This window comes from Arvicanthis niloticus, chromosome 2 (genome assembly GCF_011762505.2).
Source record: "Arvicanthis niloticus isolate mArvNil1 chromosome 2, mArvNil1.pat.X, whole genome shotgun sequence".
Taxonomy (NCBI): Eukaryota; Metazoa; Chordata; class Mammalia; order Rodentia; family Muridae; genus Arvicanthis; species Arvicanthis niloticus.
In genome coordinates, this window is record NC_047659.1 from 77,743,318 (window position 1) to 77,763,789 (window position 20,472).

At 44.7% G+C, this 20,472-nt stretch overlaps 1 protein-coding gene across 3 annotated transcripts in view; it reads left to right on the plus strand.

The window, feature by feature from the left end:
• LOC143441382 (uncharacterized) overlaps positions 1-20,472 on the plus strand; it is a 158,206-nt gene that overhangs the window by 73,189 nt on the left and 64,545 nt on the right. For all 3 annotated transcript variants that reach the window (XM_076929375.1, XM_076929374.1, XM_076929376.1), the window contains one exon: positions 271-513. In XM_076929375.1, the coding sequence (XP_076785490.1) occupies positions 293-513 (221 nt within the window). In that variant the 5' untranslated portion in view covers positions 271-292. The remainder of the gene's footprint in view (positions 1-270; positions 514-20,472) is intronic.

The following is a 20,472-nucleotide window of genomic DNA, read 5'->3' on the forward strand; positions in this document are numbered from 1 at the left end:
CCATGTGGGTCCAAGGGATCAAACTCAGCTCACCAGCCTTGGCATCAGCATCTCTAATCGCTGAACCACCTCACTGGCACTAAGAGTCCTTTAGGAGAGTGCTTAGAGTTTGTGATAAGGACTTGGATTATCTTGAAAGATTCATTTCCTAAAAAAGAAACAGTATCCTTTTGAAACCAGTGGTTAAAATTGTATGCCGTAGCTTATAAGACTAAGATTAGATGATGTCTCTTAGCCACTCATATCCATGGTTGCTTTTTTCCCTTGAAGGAATTCTGAAACAGCCATCACTATGATTCCTTGGGTACGGAGGCTTCTTCTTAGAAATGCCACTCGTTCTGTATCTACATCATCGGCCAATCAGCGAGCGGAGGATCACCGTCGGCAGCTGGAGGCCTATGGGTACTTTCTGCCCATCCAGACCAGGTGGCAGGACAATGACCAGTACGGCCACGTGAACAACGCTGTGTACTACAGCTACTTCGACACTATAATCAACCACTACCTGCTCAGGTAGGCATGAGTCTCACTCTGACCTTGCTGTGTGCCCTTGCTTGGGATTTGGAGCACAGCATTTCTCTGTTATTCGTCTATTTGTGAAGCAACCTGGATAGTGGGCTCTTCAAAGGAGAACAGAAGGTCGGACATGTGGGCGAGGATTGTGCTGCTCTGCCTCTCCCAGGGTCTCAGGTGTTCACATATCTTGGTTCTTTACACTAACTTGTCAGCAAATGTGTTTATTTGAAGCTCAAATAAACACCTACATAACAAACCACATGATGTTCAGATGTGGGGCGACTTGAGCAGATATTAACATCAACCCTCAAGGCCTTTTTGTGAGAAAAGCAGCTGCCTCCCCCACAGAGGATGCTTGGTAGGGAGGAGGACGAGAGATGTAAAGTTGTTTATTACATCCTCTGGATGCCTTGATGACTTGATTGTCTGATTAGCGTGCTTTCCAGAGTGGTTAGTGTGTTTTTTGGTTAATTTAATTGTTTATTGGAGAGACTCTGTCCTATAGAGAAAGCTACGTGAAGTCTATCTTCATCTTACAGGGAGCTCAACTGTTTGGATAAAATTGTTAAACCTTATTGAACCTCCTATACAAACAACTCACATTTACTGAGAACGTTCTCTAATGCATCTTGCTCAGTTTCTTACTTATTCTCACTGTTACAGCATAGCAAAAATGCCAGCATACAGCCTGAGCTTCCTGGCCCCTCCCAGTGTCCTTTGGAGGCACACTGGAACACGGAAGCCAGCATTTCTTTGTCTCATATCTTTCTTTGGCTCACAGAATTAGTTTCATAGGCAGGCCGGAAGTTCTGATAAACAGATCCTTCCTAAGAGCAGCCTTCAGCTGTGGGATGATAGGACTGGCGTATGAATAGCCTCAGCTTCCTCCCTTTTTGACTGAGGCATCTTTGAGACACACAGTTTACATAAGCTCCTGGGATTCTCTAGTGGGTTTCAACTCCAGCCACACAAGTTGATAGCCTTTTTAAAAATAGAAGTAAAATTTACACAGCAGTAAACTCAGTGTTTCAACCATTCAAATATTTTTAGTTTTAATTAATGTTTATGTATGTGTTCAGGTAAGGGCATGCAAGTGTAGTGCCAGTGGAGGCCAGTAGAGGGCATCAGATTCCCTTAACTACCATGCCATCACTCCAGGCCCCATTTTAATTATTTTAAATTCTAAACAGTTTATTGAGTTTTAGTTTATCTACAATATGTAACCAGCACTGCTATCAAATTTCAGAATATTCCCATCATTCTCCCAAAGATCTTCCCTACCTATTAGCTGTCTACCTTCTGGCAATCATTATCCGCTTCCTGTCTGTCTGGATTTTCCTCCTGTGGACTTTGCATATAAGTGGCATTGCACGAGTGAGTTTGGCATGGCATTTGCCAGGTTCACCCGTGAATAGCCTCTCCCGGCATTTTATTCCTGAATACTATGACGTGAGGTGTACCACATTTTATCTACTTGCTCATTCATCAGGTGACAGAGATTTAGCATGTTCACATGTGGGGGTGATTATGGACAACACTGCTATGAACAGTGTGTGTGTGTGTGTGTGTGTGTGTGTGTGTGTGTGTGTAGGCATTTCTCAATACTTTTGGGTACATGCTTACAGTAGAATTTCTAGGTGGTGTGGTGACTCTGTGTAATGATTTGAGAACCCTCAGGCGTGTTTTCCAGAGTGTCTGTATTTGCTTTCCTGTGAGCAGGGCATGAGGTTCCAGTCTGTCCATCTCATCACCAACAGTTGTTATTACCATTTTTTTAAATTACAGTCATTATATTGTATGTGGACTGTGTCACATTTCCATTCAGACCCTGGTTTCCTGGGGACTAATAAGATCAAGTGTCTTCTTCCCATCAAGCTGGGACATGTCTTTCTTGGGAAAATGTCTGTTCAAATCTTTTGCTTCCCTTCAGTTGGCTTTGTTGTTGAGTTGTAACAGTTCTTTTTATATTCTGAATATATACATATATGTATGCATATTCTTCATATTCTGGATATATACATATATGTATGTATATTCTTCATATATATGTGTATATATGTACACACACGTTCATAATCTTTTTCTTCCACCTTGAGTTTTCTTTTATGTTTTTCGTTCTTTTGATTCAGAAGTTTTTAATTGAATGACTTGGAGAGAAATTTTAGAACAGCAAATGCAGAACCAGATACTTTCCATCCCACCTCCTTCCTCACCGGCCAAGGAGCACAATCTGTCCAGTACTGTAGGGCGCCTGTTCAGATCGAAGATTTCCATGTTAGGATATTTAAGTTTTTCTTCTCTTTGCAAGAGGGAATACAGAACAACCAGAAAATCTCTCTCTCTCCCTCCGTCCCTCTCTCTCTCTTCTCCTTATTCCCCCCCCCCCCCCCGTGTGTGTGTGTGTGTGTGCACATGGAAGCCAGAGGTTGATCATGTTGGATGTCTTCCTTAATCTCTCTTCACTTTATTCTTTGAAACGGGGTCTGTCACTGAACCTAGAGCTCATTAATTTCTCTAGACCACTTGACCAGTTAGCCCCCAGGGATCCTCCGCTCTCTGCTTTCCCAGTGCTGGGCTTACAGATGTGTGCCCCCATGCTGGGCTTTTTCATATGGGTGCTGGGGATGGAACTCGGGTCTTGTGCTTACCGGGCAAGTAATTCACTGGGCCACTGGGGGTACTGCTAGTACCCCCAACAAACTGTCTCTTTTCCAGGATAAATGGTGCATATTAAACTTTAAAAATCCACAGCAAATGGCAAAGATATTCAGGCAATTTCCTATTGTTTGTCAAATAGAAAATTTTAACAGTTATTTTCCAACTTGCTCAAGGCCACACACTCTTTCTTAAGAAGAGTCAGCCTTAGGTGCCCTTTGGGTTGATACTTGGGCCACCTCAGTGTAATTGCAACTTAGCCCCATTTAACTTTTGTGGCTTTTGTATGTCTCCATTTGCAGAGGGGCACCTGGAAGGTTCTTGTGTAGTTGAGTTCTTTTCTATTGGAGATTATGTCTGTGTGGTCCCAATTTGTTATAACAGGCACCCAAAGATAGCATTCTACTAGTTCTGGGTCGGGGGTCGGGGGAGGTAAGGATTCAAATTGGCTGCTTGTAAGAGAGAATTTCTGCCAGAATAATGTTTTATTTCAGGTAAAACCTTAAGTGTTCTTACACATTGACATTCCAGTGGTGACAAGACCCTGACTATTGGTACCAGGCAAAGCGCCAAGCCTGAGAGCAGTGCAACTTTGTCTCTCGACATGCCAAAGACAGCGAGCACTGCGCATGCATGGGATACTCAGGGGCAGCCTTCTCTCTCAGCATTCCAAAGATGGTGGGCGCTGCGCATGAGTGGGATACCCATGGGTTTATCAGCAATATCATTGCCTGAAACATTCCTTCAGTGAGGGGCTTTACTCCAAGAGAGGGGGTCATGGAGTTGTGGAGGGCATGGCTGGAAGGAGAAATGGCAGCACAAGCCACAATTTGCCCCAAGTTCCCATGGCTTTGACACATGGAAGGGGTTAAGTCGTTCTTGAACAGTTTATCGCTCATCAATTGTAATTAAATATGTTTATATTAAATTATGTTTTGTAATTAATGTAAAATCCTTTAGCCTATGCCGTTATTAGAACCAGATGCTGAAGTACCAACAATATTTCAACATGACTGTAGTGCCTCGCCAGCTGTCTGACTGTAATTACTTTAATCTCAGCTTGTTATCTAATTATCACCTTTGTAAAGGGAAAAGTACTCTCTAATGCTTCCTGATTGTTTCAGATGATGATGAAGAGCGGGGAACAGCTGTCAGAGATCGGGCCTGCTTATCACAGCCGAGGAACTTATCCGGAAGTGTATTCAGGGCCAAACTGTGGAGGAAGGCGTGCCAGGCGAGAACTGGGGGCTGGCCAGTGAGGGGAGACAGGTGGTGTGCTGGATGAACTGTGAGGTGCCGCCTGCCTCCTCTGGCAATGCCTGGGGGACAGGGTTCTCATCATTAGAGACTCAGTACTTTGTTGACGGTGAGCCATCTTACTGTCATGAGAATTGCATGGGTTAAGCTTGGGAAGCCCTCAGTACACATACTAGGTAAATGTGGACTGTTCATCTTTAAAAAAAAAAAAAAAGCCACTTGTGAGTTTGGGCTGGGGAGGTGGCTCAGCAGGTTAAGTGGATAACAAGAGGCTGAGTTCCTGAAAAGCCCAGCAAGGCTGTTAGCATTTGTAACCTGGTGCTGGATGATAGAGACAGAAGGATCCCTGGGGGCTTCCTAGTCAGATAGTCTATCTGTGAGAGACCCTGCCTCAAAGGATCAGGTTGAGAGTGATGGGAAAGGCACCTGAGGTTGACCTCTGTCTTACACATGTGTGTGTGTGTGTGCGCGCACACACACACACACACACACACACACACAGAGTCATTTGGGTTTTCTCCAATTCCACCTTATCTTTTGACAGCTAAACCTGAAACAATTTAAATGGAGCACATGAAGCTAGCAACGTGACATTGTCAATTTGTTTCCCAAATCATGTTTAAGTCTTATCCGTTAGCCTATGCTGTTCTTAGAACGGAGGCTGAAATGTTGTTTGCTGCATTCTGCATTGTTCACTCCTACGCAGGTCATCAAACTAGCCAAAAGTGTAATTGAGCACAGGCAGAGAAGTCATGGAGCCCCTGAGGAGCCTCAACTCTCTTGGTTTTGGAGTTCTCTCTAGTATTCCCATGTTAGCCCTTGGTGAGGCAACCAGTTAGTTCCTAAGTGACCATTAGAGCAGGTTCCCCTAGGGTGACTCCTAAGCCTCTGATGCTTGCTTAAACTTCACCTCTGGGGACCACAGTTTGGGTCAGAGGGGCGTCGCTACAAGTGTTCTTTATCATGTAAACAGCAGGGTGCTAGGTATGAAGATACAGGGAGTGTGCCAGTGGGGCTAAGTGAAATGGACCAAGCTAACAAGGAGGCTAGGTTCCCATTGCTGAGATGGGGCTAAACCACTAGCCAGGTGTGAGATCATATAAACCCTTAGTCTCTAAAGGTCAAGAGTAGGAGGACTTTTTAAAAGTGAGCAGACATCTTATCTTAGGAGGGAGGGAGGGAGCTGGGTAAGAGGAAGGAAAGAAGGGAGAATGGGGGATAAGAAAAGAGAAGAACACAGAGAGGAGCCCACAACAGGCCTCTGCATGGAGAGCTTGGGGGAGTGCTGGCTACTTAGAGGCACCTTGTCTTTGGTTCAGATACACCTTTGTAAATAACTGTGTGACCTCAGCCTCAGGACTTTCGGTTCAGCTTCAAATTTTTTGCATAGTGCCCCATGGATGTCCACAAAGTGCAGAAGTCATCAGTGCAGATAGATGCTAGGGCAGTGTGCCCAAAGTCTGACACTATGGGTGGAGCAGAGGAGTCAACAATTCCTGAGGCCCTTTTTCTCATAGCTATGGGTGTGACATATGAAACGTGCCTTTAAGATCCAGGCAAAAAAATACAGTTCTTTCAACGTGGAGGTCTGGTAACATGGGTGTTGGAAGGAATCGAAGGGCAGGAGGGAGATGACAGTGTTGTACAGAGATTAGCATCTATAGTGTTCTTGCATCTGGATCATCCAGGCAGGGTGGGGCAAAGATGCTAAAGGTTCAGCCTGGGTAGGATGAAGAAAACTGTCCCGAGCTGCTACAAGGCTTCTGACAGAGGGGTGGTCGATAGAACTCAAAAAAATGGTGGGTCCTTTAGGAAGGAAAGTCTTTTCTTCCCTTCATCCTGCCCTCTAAACATCTGGGAATGCCTCTCATGAAACTAAATCAGAATCCAGCTAGCAAGGGAGTCATGTGGTTCTGGGGCTCCCACAGTAAACATGGAGCATGGAGAAATGAGGCTTAGGTCAGGCAGGGGGATGACAGGCCAGTGGCACATGATGGCCCTTGTATCCTGCAGCTTCTTTTGCAGCATAACCCGGTAGCATCCCTGGAGAGGAGGAGCATGTGTCTCTTCTCTGGCTGGGCTCCTGCATCTGCTCCATTCTCCAAGCTGCCCTCACCGTTACCACATTCTATGGCTTTATTTTAGACCCCTCCTTACTTTCTCTAATCTGGCATCTTGGAAGGAGGGCAAATAGGTAATCTGTTATTGGTTTCATTTGGGTCTGTTTGCTTTGTATTTTTCCTAGCATGGTGCATGGATTAATTATGTCTACATTTTATTTTACTTGGTAGCAGAATGTAAACAAACTGAAAGAAAATCTGCTTTAGTTTGCCCACAGGGAGCAGCACTGTTTAACAGCTAGAGAGCATGGCTGGTATCAGGCATGCCATCTGCTCCCTGCTCTTTTGTTAGTTTTGTGGCTCATGGTACATGTTCTTTCTCTGCCTCAGTTTGATTAAAAGAGTCAACGAGAGTGAGACCTACACTGGTGTTAACCAGTTTTTGTGGTGATAAACCCAGAGTCTGACTACATCCTAACTCAAGAGAATTGAGTGACTTACCATGCTGTGACAACCTGACAGATGTGTGTGGAAGCTTGGGAATGCTCAAGTGAGAAGATTGTCTTTCTGAGGCTATCACCAGAGAGAATAGTAGATAAACATGAAGTCTAACTGTGATTGTGTTTGCAGATGCTTTGCTGCAACTGCAGGGGCAGTGAGTGATCAGAGTGGAGACTTTAAATAATTGCCATCATTTTGACTGTGATTTGTCCCCCAGAGGTTTATCTGTTTGATCTTGAAGCTGATGATGTCACAATGCCATAACCTTGACTCTCCAGAACTGTGAGCTAAATGAAACTATTTTTTCTATAAAGTTACCCAGCCTTGAGTATTTCATTATAGTATTAAAAATGGGTTAATTAACACATTCCCATTGGAGTATATCCCCCACTTCTTGGACTGGTCTTTAGAGAGCACCAGAAGGGAGCGGTTCCCTAACACTGAATCCTGCAGCTTTGATATCATGTTCAAAAGCCATAGTCATAGCATCCTAGGCAGAAAACAAGAAAGCCACTCTAGAGAAGCCAGCATGTTCCATGATAGGCACCAGAATGCTGTACTCAGTGGGAAAGCAAAGGACTGTTTCTGGCCTGGGGATTATGGAGCTTAGCTAGCATAGCTGTCTGACTATGCTGTTGTGGCCCGAGCTGCCCCACGTTGGGCGCCAAAAATGTTGAGAGCCACTCTGCCCCACACTTGGGGTCCAAAATGTCTCAGACCGATCTGTCAGTGTTGGAACCCGCACTGCCAAAAGCCTTGGGGGCTAAATTGTTAGAGCCTTCACTGCCCCAAGCTGCTCTGGTTTGCATGTAGGTGTTCAGCAAGAGAGAGTGTGAGGATGGACGTGAGGAATGGAGACCAGACAGAGTGTGATTCAATCCCATTTATTCTTCAGTCTTTCTTCCTAGTCCAAGTCCCAAGTCTTGAGTTCCTAGTCCCTAGTGCCTCCAAGTTCCAAGTTCTTCCTCCAAGTGCCAAGTGCCTACTACCTAATAATAATAATTTCTTCTGAGTTCTCTAGTCTGTCTTCTTCCTCAATGCCTAATTCCTACTCCAAGTTGTACTGTACTCTTCTGTCTGCCTCTTGCCTTTTATATGTCTCCCTTCTAAGCCACGCCTCTAAGTCACGCCTTTAAGTCATGCCCTTAGGCTTTGTCTCTAAATCTGATCTCTAAGTCACGCCCTTAAGTCTCCACTCTAAATCACAGCTTTAAGTCTCACACACCCAAGGGAAGATCCTGGGTATCTAAAGCAAGATGTTATCAGAGTGTTCTCAGCTGTTGTAGGCTATTGTAATCAAATCTCTTATCAGGGTATATGGCTCAAGATGGCTACAAGGATGATAGCTGCCTTCTGTCTGCTCCCCACACTATGCTGCTAGCATAGCTGTCTGACTATGATTCCCGGTTACTACATTTTCATGCCAGAGAACCATGAGACAAGCTTTGGGGGAAAATCAGGGTCCTAACGGTGGCAGCTCAGCTGGGGGTGAGTAAATTTGAGAGTAGCAAAAGTCAAGAACAACTGAAGAAGACAGGAGGGACCTTGGGATCCTGGAATGCCCAGCATTGAAGAGGATGACTTTGGTAGCAGGAGTTTCCATGGTTCCTGAGAATAAAATGTATGTGATGAACTCAGTCCCTTCACTGGAAGATAAATGCCATACTCCACTAATTCTCTTTGTTATACTATTTTTGATTCTTGGACAAGAGGAAGAGCACATAGCTGTAATGATGATTAATTTCTCAGTGTTAACTTGGCACAACATGGAATCACCTGGGAAGAGATTCTTAGCTGAAGAATTGTCTAGATCATGTTGGCCTATGAGCAAAGCTGCCTGGGATTGGCTTGATTGTCAATGGATGTGGGAAAATACAGCCAATTGTGGGTGGCACAATTCCCTATGCAAGGAGTCTTGAACAGAATGAGAGAGAAGAAAGGAAGCAAGTGAGCATTCATGAATTCACTTCTCTCTGCTTTGCTTGGATGTGATGTGACTAGCTGCTTCAAGTTCCTTCCACTGTGGCTCCTCTGCAGTGATGAGCTTCACCTGGAATTGTGAGCTGAAACAAACTCTTCCTCCTCTATGCTTCTTTTTGTAAGGATGTTTTGTTACAACAACAGAAAGGGAACTAGGGCACACAGACCCAACAGAAATGTCTGCTGTTGCCTCATGTTTTACTGCTTCCTTCATCTTCCCTTCCTTGCCTACAACAGGAAGTGGTATATAGTTCCATGAAAGCCACACGCTTCCTTAAACTTTTCCTGCTACTGGGATATTCTTGCTCCTGGTCTTCAGCAGTGTGGCTCATCCCAGCCTTGTGTGACCTCCCAGGAAGAGGATTTTATTCAATTTCTGCCTTTGCACAGGACTCTAGATTTTCTATATTAGAGACTTTCTCATCCTTCAAATAAAAACTAAACATCTCAGACCTAATTCTAACAGATAAGTTTGAGCATGTCCAACCAGCTTTCTCTTGTCACTTTCTATGCCTTCCCCTTTATTTGTGCACTTACATGTTTCTAGTTTAAGTCAGTGTTTCAGCTACTTCAGATGAATTCTTAAGTGGAATTCTTGGTCATTTTTCCTACAGTGGTAACATCCTAATCTGAGCCTCTTCTAAGCCGGAACTCTGGTGTTTTAGCCCTGATACCAGCCTCTACCCTCAGCAGAGATGAGACTAGACCCCCCTTGTAGGAGGTTTGCTATGTATATATCTACACAGGATGGATATGTCATCACATATCCATCCTGTGTAGATCACCTGTGTGTGATCTACAGGTTTGAGGGTCAACCATGACATGAATGAGCTGAAATAGGGTACACACAAGAAATGGGAAGTCTCACTGGGGGGTCCCTAAGCAGCCTGGAGAATTCCTCACGTGGCCAAGACTGTCTTATGAAACATTCCTCTTTTTTTCTCCTCTGAACTTTTAGCCACCATCCCTCAAAGAGGATTTGTGCCTCAGGAGTATGAGGGTGTGAGAATCTCTAAACAGTGGTCTGTAAGCCCCTCCTATCAGGCTGGTAGAGAGATGCCCAGGCCTGGGGGCAAAGAATTTTCTCTAAAGCTATGTTCTGATGACAGTTCACACCAAGGAGAGCAGACTGGGTGCCACTCGATGGTGGGATAACAGGAGAGACAGACCACAAGTACATGCCTGGAATTTAAGTGCTCTTAAAGTGGGGACATGGAGATTACTGAGGTTAATGGCTAGGAACCAAGGAGCTTCAGGTTCAGTGAGAAACCCTGTCAAAACGGGAGAGAGATGGAGAACAATACTTAATATTAACCTCTGATCATCACACATGGGTAGAGACACATACATGAATACACACACACGCACACACACACACAAGCACACACACATGCATAGGCACATGTACACACACACACACTCATGTTACAAAATGTGCTAAGTAACCTATCCTTACTAAATGGGCTTCTGTAGTCCATGCTTGTATCATTTTTGAGAAAGGATATACTCATTCCAAATTGATCTTAGGCTTCTATACCAGATAAAAATACATTTAAATACATGTTTTTTATTAGAAATAGAAAGCCAAGAAAGTAGACAATAAAGGAAGAAACATTCAGTGGTGTTTCTGTGGTGGACTGTGGTGTTGATCTCTGAGCTTCCAGACAATGAAGACAACAAAGGGGAGCCAGAGGAACCTCACGATTCTCATCTCGTGAAAGAAAATATATCATCTCTATCATCTCTTCCAAAGAAAAAAAGTTTCCCCTTTGTTTTAGATTCTAATAGAAACAAAAAAAAAATGTACATCAGAATTTTAAGTCATATGGCCAGAAGAATGTAAGGAGCCTGGAAGCAAACTTTCTGTTTGGTACCTGACCACTACCTGGTCCATGTGAGCACCTGATGAATGAGGGATGGGAGATGTGTTCATCGGCAAGATCCCATAGAGCCAGGACCCTACCTCAGATGACTGACATATGAGACTGGGGACAGATATTTGGGTCAGCCACTCGGGGACCTTTGAGGGCTGGGAAGCAGACATGAGGATTTATTTTCCCTGTACTGGTCAAAATTCTGGCCCAGTTCCCTTCTAGCCCCTTCTAGTTCTTTCCAGGACCACGCATTGTCTTTCTACTCCAGACTTAGTGAGCAAATTTTTTATGTGCACCCGCTCCTGCTGTGCGAGCAATCGGGAGCCAGGCTATTTTTCTGTGGCCCTCAGCCAAGGTGGGATGTCTTTGGAATCTTGCAGACAGTATGGCATGTCACAAGGTCCTATCTTTATGTCTCCTGCTGTGCAGGGTCTCCAACACCCCCTACAGAATCAGTGCATTTGTGTCTCAGGGACTGAGCTAACATATAAGTACCAGTCCATGTGAAGCTCTCAGTTAAAATATTATGAGCTGCCTCCCTAAGCCCAGGGAAATCTCATTATATATAAAATAAACCCATTGGCGGGTGCGATCTAACCCACAGACTGTGGAATCTACGGATAGAATCTGCCTGGGAAGTCGGGCTGTCAGATTAATACATTGTGCGAAAATTGGGGCCGGAGGTCACCAGACTCCTGATACACAAATCTCCCTCTGAGAATCTCATTTTAGTCAGACTATCAGTTAGATTAGAGAGACCCTAATTATCCCACTGAAATTAAATTACTTTATGTTAGGGCGATATAATGAACACCCATAAAAAGGATATACACAACCAATCATCTTATTATTCACAGCAAGACCAGAGCATACACTAAAAGGACCTTGCTGATTATTGCCAGATAGTCCCTGTCACACACAAAAAAGGGCAAGCACAAGACAAGAGTGGAATTCGGTGCTGGTTCAGCTCTGGACAGCTCTTGGGTCTTTTCCCATGTTTCTAGGACAGGTGTTAGACTCCTGTTGTGCTCTTGAGCTGACCTGCTAAGAGATTGTTCCCAGGGGCACTAAGGGTCACTAAGAGGACACAGGGGATGCACTACCTACTGCTTTCTGCAGCCATCTCCCCTGGGGTCTCATGGCTTACTGCAGGAGCTTAACAGTGCAAGTCAAGTGAAATGGCTGTGTGGTTAGGGTATTTGTCCTCCACATAAAATGCTAACCTCTATCAGTTTGTCTTTGTTAAAGCCTACAGCACTGGGTACTGTAATTAATTATCCTCAGAGCTCAGTGACTTAACACAATGGAAGTTTATTACTTGTTCAAATCCTGTGCTGGCCCAGGTCAGTGGGTGTGGGAGAGAGCACCCTGCTCCATGCAGTCACTCAACAAGCCCCCAGCGCCAACCCACCTAAGCTCAGCACTATCAGGTCGGGCTTCTCAGCAGCAATGCTGTCAGCAGTTTGTCTCTGCCTGATTCGTCATGTGCAAGGGTGGCTGTCTGTGCCCTGCAGGATACCGACTTCCTTGGTTTCTAATAGTAGAAGCCAGTGGCACGTCTTCCCTTCTGAGACACCCAAAGATGTCTGCAGACACTGGCAGTGGTCCTCAGGAAAGGGGAACAGAAATGGCCCTGATGGAGAGCCATTCCCCTAAATCCATGGGGTCTTCTCCATTCATTAAGGAGGTAGGACAGCCTACAAGGAGGATTTGACACCAACATTCCTACCCACCCTTTGCTGGGCAGAAGTCACATGGCCTCTTCTAAGTGAAAGGTATCTGGGGAATTGTGCCCCCAAAGGGAAAATGAATCTGTGTGCTGATCAAGTAGCAGGTCTCACACCAGGACAATTGAGGCTGCACAGGATCTGGTTCTTCCCTTCACCTGATACGACTTTGAACTGCTAGCTGCTACCTTGGGTGGCTACCGGATCCTGGATTTTCATCTTTCCATTTCCTTTTACTGCTGCATCTAAGACACAAGTGTCTGGCCTTCTGTTTCCCGGAATGAAGCATAGAATTTTATGCTGGAAAGGGGGCTGGAAAGATGGCTTAACAGTGAAGATTGCATGCTGTTATTGCAGATGACCTAAGTTCATTCTCCAGCACTCGCGCTGGGAAGCTCACAGCTTTCTGTAAGTCAAGCTCCAGGGGAATCTGACATCCTCTTCTGGCATCCCCTGACACCCACATTTATGTACACATGCCACTCACAGACACACAAACACACACATACTTTAGAAGATCAAATGAACCTTAAACAAAAACCAACATTGATGTGGTCCAGGGATGCAGGTGGGTTCATATGCAGCTCTTTCAGCAGTGTAGTTAAGGATGGATAGCATGTTTAAAGTTGTGATCAGAGTAAGAGACGGGCTCGTGAGCTCCTCTGGCCTGGTGGTTGGAGGGCGAGGGGCAGAGACTTTGGTGGACCATACCTGAGAAGTATAGAATATTTGGCATAGAGGAAACATTGATAAAAGCTTAAAGCTTCATATCATGACCTTGTGACAATATGGACTGATTATCAAAGGTCAAATGTCAAATAATTTAACAAAATGATCACAGCGATCTTTAAATGAATAAATTGCCACAAAACGTGAGGCCTTTTTCTAGGCTGTTCTCACCATCAATACACAGTCACTAACATCCATAGTGACTGGATATTAAATTGTATGATTTCTTGTAAAAGCCCATAGTTAAACTTTGCATAGGTAGAGTGTATGTAGGTAGAAAAGAATATGGGGTGGGTGCTAACAACCCCAATACTGGCACTGGTACCTTAACTCTGAATATTGTGAGTGTTGTTGTCTGGGTTGATGGGCTATTTGCCATAGAGGTCACGGGGTGTGTTGTCTGACTACCTGATGTACTCCCCTGGTGACATCACTCCTTAAAATTTGAACTGTTGCTATGCAATAGCATAGGTGGGGGGAAGTTTTAGGGTAGGAGATTGGTGACCTGAATGCCTAACGGGATTGCATCAGTAACTCTGCAATTCTGGGTTGTGGGGCAGGCACTGTTTTTAACACTGTCTTTAAAAAAAAAGTCTTTGGCAAACAACTCCAATATGGCCTCCATGAAAAAACTAGAAAGCCACCACCACCATACATTTTCTGCGGCATACAATTTACATATAAGGAAAAATTCCTTTGCTCCCCTATGAAACCTTGCAGGGAGTGGCTCAGCTTTGGGCTTCCGGGATTATAAATTTCCTCTGTGTGGACCCTGTTCCTGATCCACATCATACCCCCTGGCCCTTCCGGGTTTTGTCCATGTTGGGCTCTCTCAGTGCGTTGCTTTCTCTGTCCTTCATCTCTTAATTTCTTAGCTCAAAGACGGTTTCCACATGTACCAACCATTTCTAAATCCTTTTCTGCACTTCCTGGGACCTCTTGATTGAGTATAAGAAGTCATGTTCTTATGAAACATTCACATAGAACCAGTCAAGTTCCGTGATTAGACTGTAAGCAAATTGAGAGCGTGACTGGTAGTCACACATGTTAGTGCCTGGCTCATAGTCGGTGCTAACATGTTGCTTCTGGCAACCATGAATGAGTTGTTGTTGTCTGGAAATGGTAGTCAATCAGGCTTTCCACTGATTCATCACAGATCTGCCAATGGATTGGAAGCGTGGTTCCCACGCATCTGAGAAAGGCTGGAGAGCTCTCAGGTGCTCAGTGAGAATGACGTGCCATGCAGCATATCTTCATCTTCTGGATTTTGTCATTTCTACTGGAAATCTTGCTAAGGGCTGGAACCCTGGAGTTCTTAAGTAAAATGTGTGTACTTGAGTGTTGTAGAACTTCCTGGGGCTCGCGCGGGAGGGGTGTGTGGGGACCAATATCTACTTCAGCTCACATACAGCGCCTACTACCGGCCAAAGAAACGAATGCATCCAAATGGAGCTTGGCAAAGGAAGGAGATAACTGGGGTTGTGCTCCTGGGGGAAATTCGTGCCTATTGCAAATGCTTATACAACCTTTTGGAGCGGCTTTCAAGTCTCCAACTTTCTAAGCTACCCGAGTCTTGTGAGTTAGTTCAGTCGCTTCCTAGGTCTTACGAGTCTCCCTCCTCCCTCCGTGAGGGAGTATGCCCTCTTGCAGGAAATCAGTTGGCAGTTGGTCATCCCAGGGAGTGGATACAGGACAAAGCAGAATGCAGGTAAATATCTCAGGTTGGAACAAGAGAAGATACTCTTTTTGGAGCAATGACTATGGTGTCTCTGTGTGTTGAGATGTGTAAATCAGGTGGCAGAGCCCCAGGAATGCTTTAGCCTCTTAGGATTCATGGCATGTGCTACTTTTCAGCTCCCAGCAAAGTGAGGTATGAAGTCATTTCCAAAGCAGTGTCTATGAAATTCCATTACACGGGCTTTTTCAATTTGAGGGGAAAGACCTTTGCTGAAACTAATTTGCAGCTGCTTTAATCACGGAGCTCAGATGGTGGCAGGCTGTCCCCATGGCAGTGCCTGAAAGGGTTCGTACTGCTCCTGTAGACTGCCTCCTGCCCCCGCCTCCTCCTGGGTTCCTTCTGTAGTTCTTGGGCATCCCCTAATTTTTGCAACTATTTTTTAAAAAATGAAAAGTAATTAGTTTCACCCCTCTCAGCAAATGTGGTGTCTTGCGCTCAGAAACTCTTTGAGGACAGCGATATAAATCAGAGCATATAGGACATATCCCAGGAGAAGATTATCCTGAGCAATCTCTGCCAGCCTCTCCTGCCTCTCAGGACGCTCCTGGGTTCGTTTGTTCCTTTTACCCACTGATGCCACTGGGATTTTTCTGGACCCGCAGAAGGGCAGCTAGGAATCCCAGAAAGTAAAGAATACTTTGTTGGAAATCAAGAAAGTGAATTTAATCTTTTCCTGTTTTCTAAATTTAGTCCCTTGACAATTTTTAAAAATTGTATGTGTGTGTGTACGTGTGCATGAGCAGAAAAAAGAAATCAGTGGAGACAGAGTCTAAGTGTGTGCCAGGGAGCCATGTTTCACCATGGTTCTGCTTCAGTTGGCCTTAACCTCCGGCCATGACTCCCCTCTGTGTTGGACTGTAAGATAAACCCTTTCTCCCTCAATTTGTTTTTTGTCATGAGATGTTTATCACAGCAACAGAGAGAAAGCTAGGACACAACTGAATCCCAGCACTGGGGAGGCAGAGACAGGAGAGTCCCAGGGGCTCAGTGGCTGGTCTGGCCAAAATGGTGAGCTTCGGGTTCTATGAAAAGCCCCCGTGTCAAAAAAAAAAAAAAAGTTCAGAGATATAGAAAATCCCCAAAACACACACACACACGCGAGGGGGTAAGTGGGGGTAGGGAGGAGAGATCTGCCATAGGCTTGGAATAAAGCAGACTCAGTTTAAATCCCAGCTGTCATGCTTGTTAGCTAGCTAGCCTTTGGAAAGTGAATAAAAAAATATGTTTAAAGTCTCCATTTCCTCTAAAAATGGAGACATGCATAGTACAGCAGCCACAAGGGCTCCTGGGAAGATTAAATTAGAGAAAGCATGGAAATTATAGTTCTTGGCAAGTAGTAGGTGCTTAATAAATTGCAGCTACTGCCATTATTCTGCTTAATAATTAGCAGCTTCATCATCATTGTGATCACCATTAGCATCATCTGCCTCCCTCCAAGAAACTTTATTTATTGAATTAAAATGTTCAGTGAATTCCAAAGGTACTTTTGTCTCTACTTGAAGCCAGCATGTCTTTTCCTTTCCAGGCCTGGCCAGGCAGCTTGGAGTCTAAAGGGGAAGTTGTGGGTGATGCTTTTCAATGGGAAGCCACCTGTTCATCCTTTTGTATTTTTCCTCAGAGAAATCTGTTGTCCCGGGAAAGATTCTCCTCATATGGCAGTTTGGCTGCCTAAATGAAGCCAGGTTTCTTTGTGTCTGACTGGACACTGGTTCCAGGGATCAGCACAGAGGTGGGACAGCTTGTCTCCAGCAGGAGTTGGTAGAGTGCCCTGCTGGTGGCCCCTTCACCTTGCGGAGCCGTGAGATCCACACCGTCTGTTTCCGAGAACCTCCGTGAGAGTGTGATTGCGCGTGTTCACACCTGTGCACTCACAGTCTTTCCCCAGGACCTGATTGGAATCTCATCACTTGCTTTGAGATGCTGCATGGCTCTGTGTCACAGATGCAGAGAGACTCTCCCCCTGCCTGCGTTGTCTTGGGACATTTCAGTTCTCTCAGAGAAGGTTGTAAGTAGCACCAGGTGAGAATTCCAGAGACTCAGTAAGTAACTCACACCTGTGAGGTATGGCAGCCCTGGCCAAGGAGGCTGACAGCATGCGGGGATATGTGCTCAGACGCCTCAGTCAGACATTGTCAGCTGTCAATTTCAGCTCTAACCCATAGTGGCTGTGTCACTTTGGGCATCATCTCTTGGAGTCCAAGCTTCTTTCTGTCACATAAACCCTGGTGTGTAGCCATTGGCAGTGAGTCACTGATGAGGTGTGTGTTGGGTGCCATGAGCTAGCAGGAAATATGCTGTTTTACTTTGACATTGTACTGGGCCGAACCAGTGGGAAGCTCTTCAATTCCCTTAAGCCTTTCTTCTCTGGGCCTCAGTTTTCTTATTTGGAAATTAGGCTTTAACGCTGCACAAGATTGCTATTAAAACCAGGTGACTAGATGCAGAAGCTTCCTCAAATGTGATAGGATGTAAGCTGAGGGTAACTTCTCTGTCCCCCTTAGGAGAGAGATTTGTCAGGGGTGGGGAAAGGCAGAGTTACCCGACATGGAAGGTTGTAGGTATGATCGCTCAGGGTGCATCTGCTGACTACACTGCATTCGGGCTGTACTGGTGTGCACTGGCTTCTGGGAGCTGGAAGCCTGTGGTGATCACTGCTCATCTTCACAATATGAACAGAGAGCACTTCTGCTTCTCTCTCCAGAGAGCACTTCTGCTCTGGAACTCCTCCAGGGCTCAGGTAGGATCATGTTTGTCATCTCAAGCAGGCCTTAATGGAGACTCCTTTTTTATTCTGCCTCAGATCCCTGAATCCTCCCAGGTCACCTCCACAATGATCAAGGGACCTCCCTTCTGTGGTCCCCTTGAGGAAATGACATAGATATTAAGAGAATGAGGAGTCAAATATAAGCATCTAATGGCCATCCTTTTGTATCGAAAGAGAAAAAAGGTTCTGCCCCTTCCCCTTCTGCTACACTCAGGGCATCCCCTACCTCCTCCACGAGCCTATTATCTGAAGGGTGAGCTTTTGAGCATTTGCATTAGCCCTGGGCAAGCTACCCTCTTGCAATTCAAAACTATTAGGGTACACTCTTGAAAGGAAATCCATTTTTTGCAAGTATCTGTGAATGTGTGATATCCAGACGTCTATTCCACCTGTGTAGCCCTGAAAGCCTGCTGAGATGGAGACTGGAGAAGAGAGTACTCAGCTTGGTCTCCACAAACCCTCCAGTTAATGTGCCTTTTTCAGCAAGATTCCTAGAAGCCCATGCTTCCTGGTGATGTCACTTCCCAGCACTAACTATGAGCCCCTGAGCAACTCCATGGTCAGTGAGGTCCATTTATTGGGATGCTTCTAGATCCACATTATGTCAGAGATCCTGGACACATATAGAAAAAAAGGGTAAGACAGACAACATGTCCTCAAAGAACATAGAGAGCTTGCACCTTCAATAGCAATAACCCCATTCTGTCTGTTCCACTCACCTCATGACCAGGTAGCCAAATGCTATCATAGGGACATGTGAACAGTGAGACTTCTATCAATACTCATATCTGGACAACAAACCAAGGCTGAGCTCTAAGCTTATGTTTGGTTTGGCATTATGCAATATGCAGCACTTACCTAGTACTGGGACTGATACATAGCATTAAGTACTTTTCACCATAGAACTTAGTGTTAAGCCCTTATTTGGCACTGAGACACGAGTAGAAAGCTGGGGAGATGGCTCAGAGGTTAACAGTGCTTGCTGTTCTTCCAGAGGAACCTAGTTTGACTCCTAGAATCCACGACAGGGTAGCTCACACTTGCCTGTAACTTTATCTCTAGGGGTATCCCAACGTCTCTAGCCTCCATAGGCACCCACACTTATGTGCACATACCCCCACACAGACATAGACACATCTAATTGAAATATTTTAAACACCTATTTAGACATTGCAGAATATTTAATCATATTGTGAACCCTGAGACTGTTTTATTTACCGAAGAAAATCTGTTTGTTGTGGTGGTGTGGCTCTGGAATACCTTTAATCCCTCAGACTGGAACTTAGCCCTCAGTACACACCTTTACTCCCAAACAATAGATGTAAAGTTAGTCCATAGAAGGAAGCACCCATGTTTGAAAGTGATGTCTAATTGAGTGGCAAAGTGACAGACCAGAAAAAGATTTGACAGAATAGGATATGCTTAACTCTCAGGAGAAGAGAGAGGAAAGAGGAGCTACATGAGGGAGCAGTGCAGAGAGAGAGGAGGCAGCCTTTCTGTGACAGTTGTGCAGAGACAGGTTGCAGAGAGCATAAGTTAGCTGGAGAGTGAGAAGGAGCCAGAAGATATAGAACATATCTCCAGAGTTTATTTGAGGTCAAGCAGAACAAAAAGTCAGAGGCCCGGAGAGAAGCCAGATTGAATCAGTCATCTTGGAGAGGAGTTTGAGCCAGATCAGCTGAATTGATCCAGCCAGCCAGAGATCTGAAAGAACTAGAAAGGGCTGAACTTATTCATCAGTAAATCTCAGAGGCTGAAAACATTCTAGGCCTAGATTAGATTGAATGGAGGTTAGAAGCTTTCAGGACTAGGCCTAGGTTAGCAGGCTGAGGCAGTAAGACTCAGAGATGGCAATTACTTCAGGAGAATAAAAGAAACCTTTACATTTAGATTCTTAGTAAAGATAGGTTAAGGAGTGGAGGCCTCTTGTTGGTCAAGGTTCTCAGATTATAAATGACAGACAGATGATAGGTAGCTAAATAGATAGTAGATGGAACCGGTTTATGTAACTACAGAGATGACAGACAGGCAAGCAGACAGACAGTCAGAAATAGATAGAAAATAGAATTGGTTTGTGTCATAATTATGGAGGTGATAGATAATTAACTAGCATGTAGATGAAGAACAGACAAAGCAGTTTATAAAATTACAGATGTTGAGGAGCCCCAAGCTATGCGTTGATTGGGAAAAATTGGGGATGTCAGGGGTGTGACTCTATGTGTGTCCAAAGCATAAAGGCTGGGTTATAAGTAGTATGCCTCAGGACTTCTGCTGTAAATCTGGGAGTGTGAAGGCCTAAGGGTCCAGATTTCTGGTATTCAAGGGCAGGGGGATACAGGTGTCTCAACTCTAGAAAAGAGAAAATTCTCCATATGTTTGTTCATATGGACTCTCAGTAGATTCGTGGTACCTGCCCACAATGAATAAGGACAGTCTTACAGACTCAACTCATTGAGGCTAATGACAGGGTTTTTTTTTTTTTTTTTTTTTTTTTTTTTTTTTTTTTTTTTTTTTTTTTTTTTTTTTTTTCTGAGAACATCCTTACGGACATAAAATAATGCTAAGCTAGCTCTCTAAGCATCCCTTAGTTCATTCAAGTTAACCAAAGAAACTAAGCATCACGGGTCTCCTCTCTTAGATATTTGCCAAGATACTTTTCTCTATTTGTTCT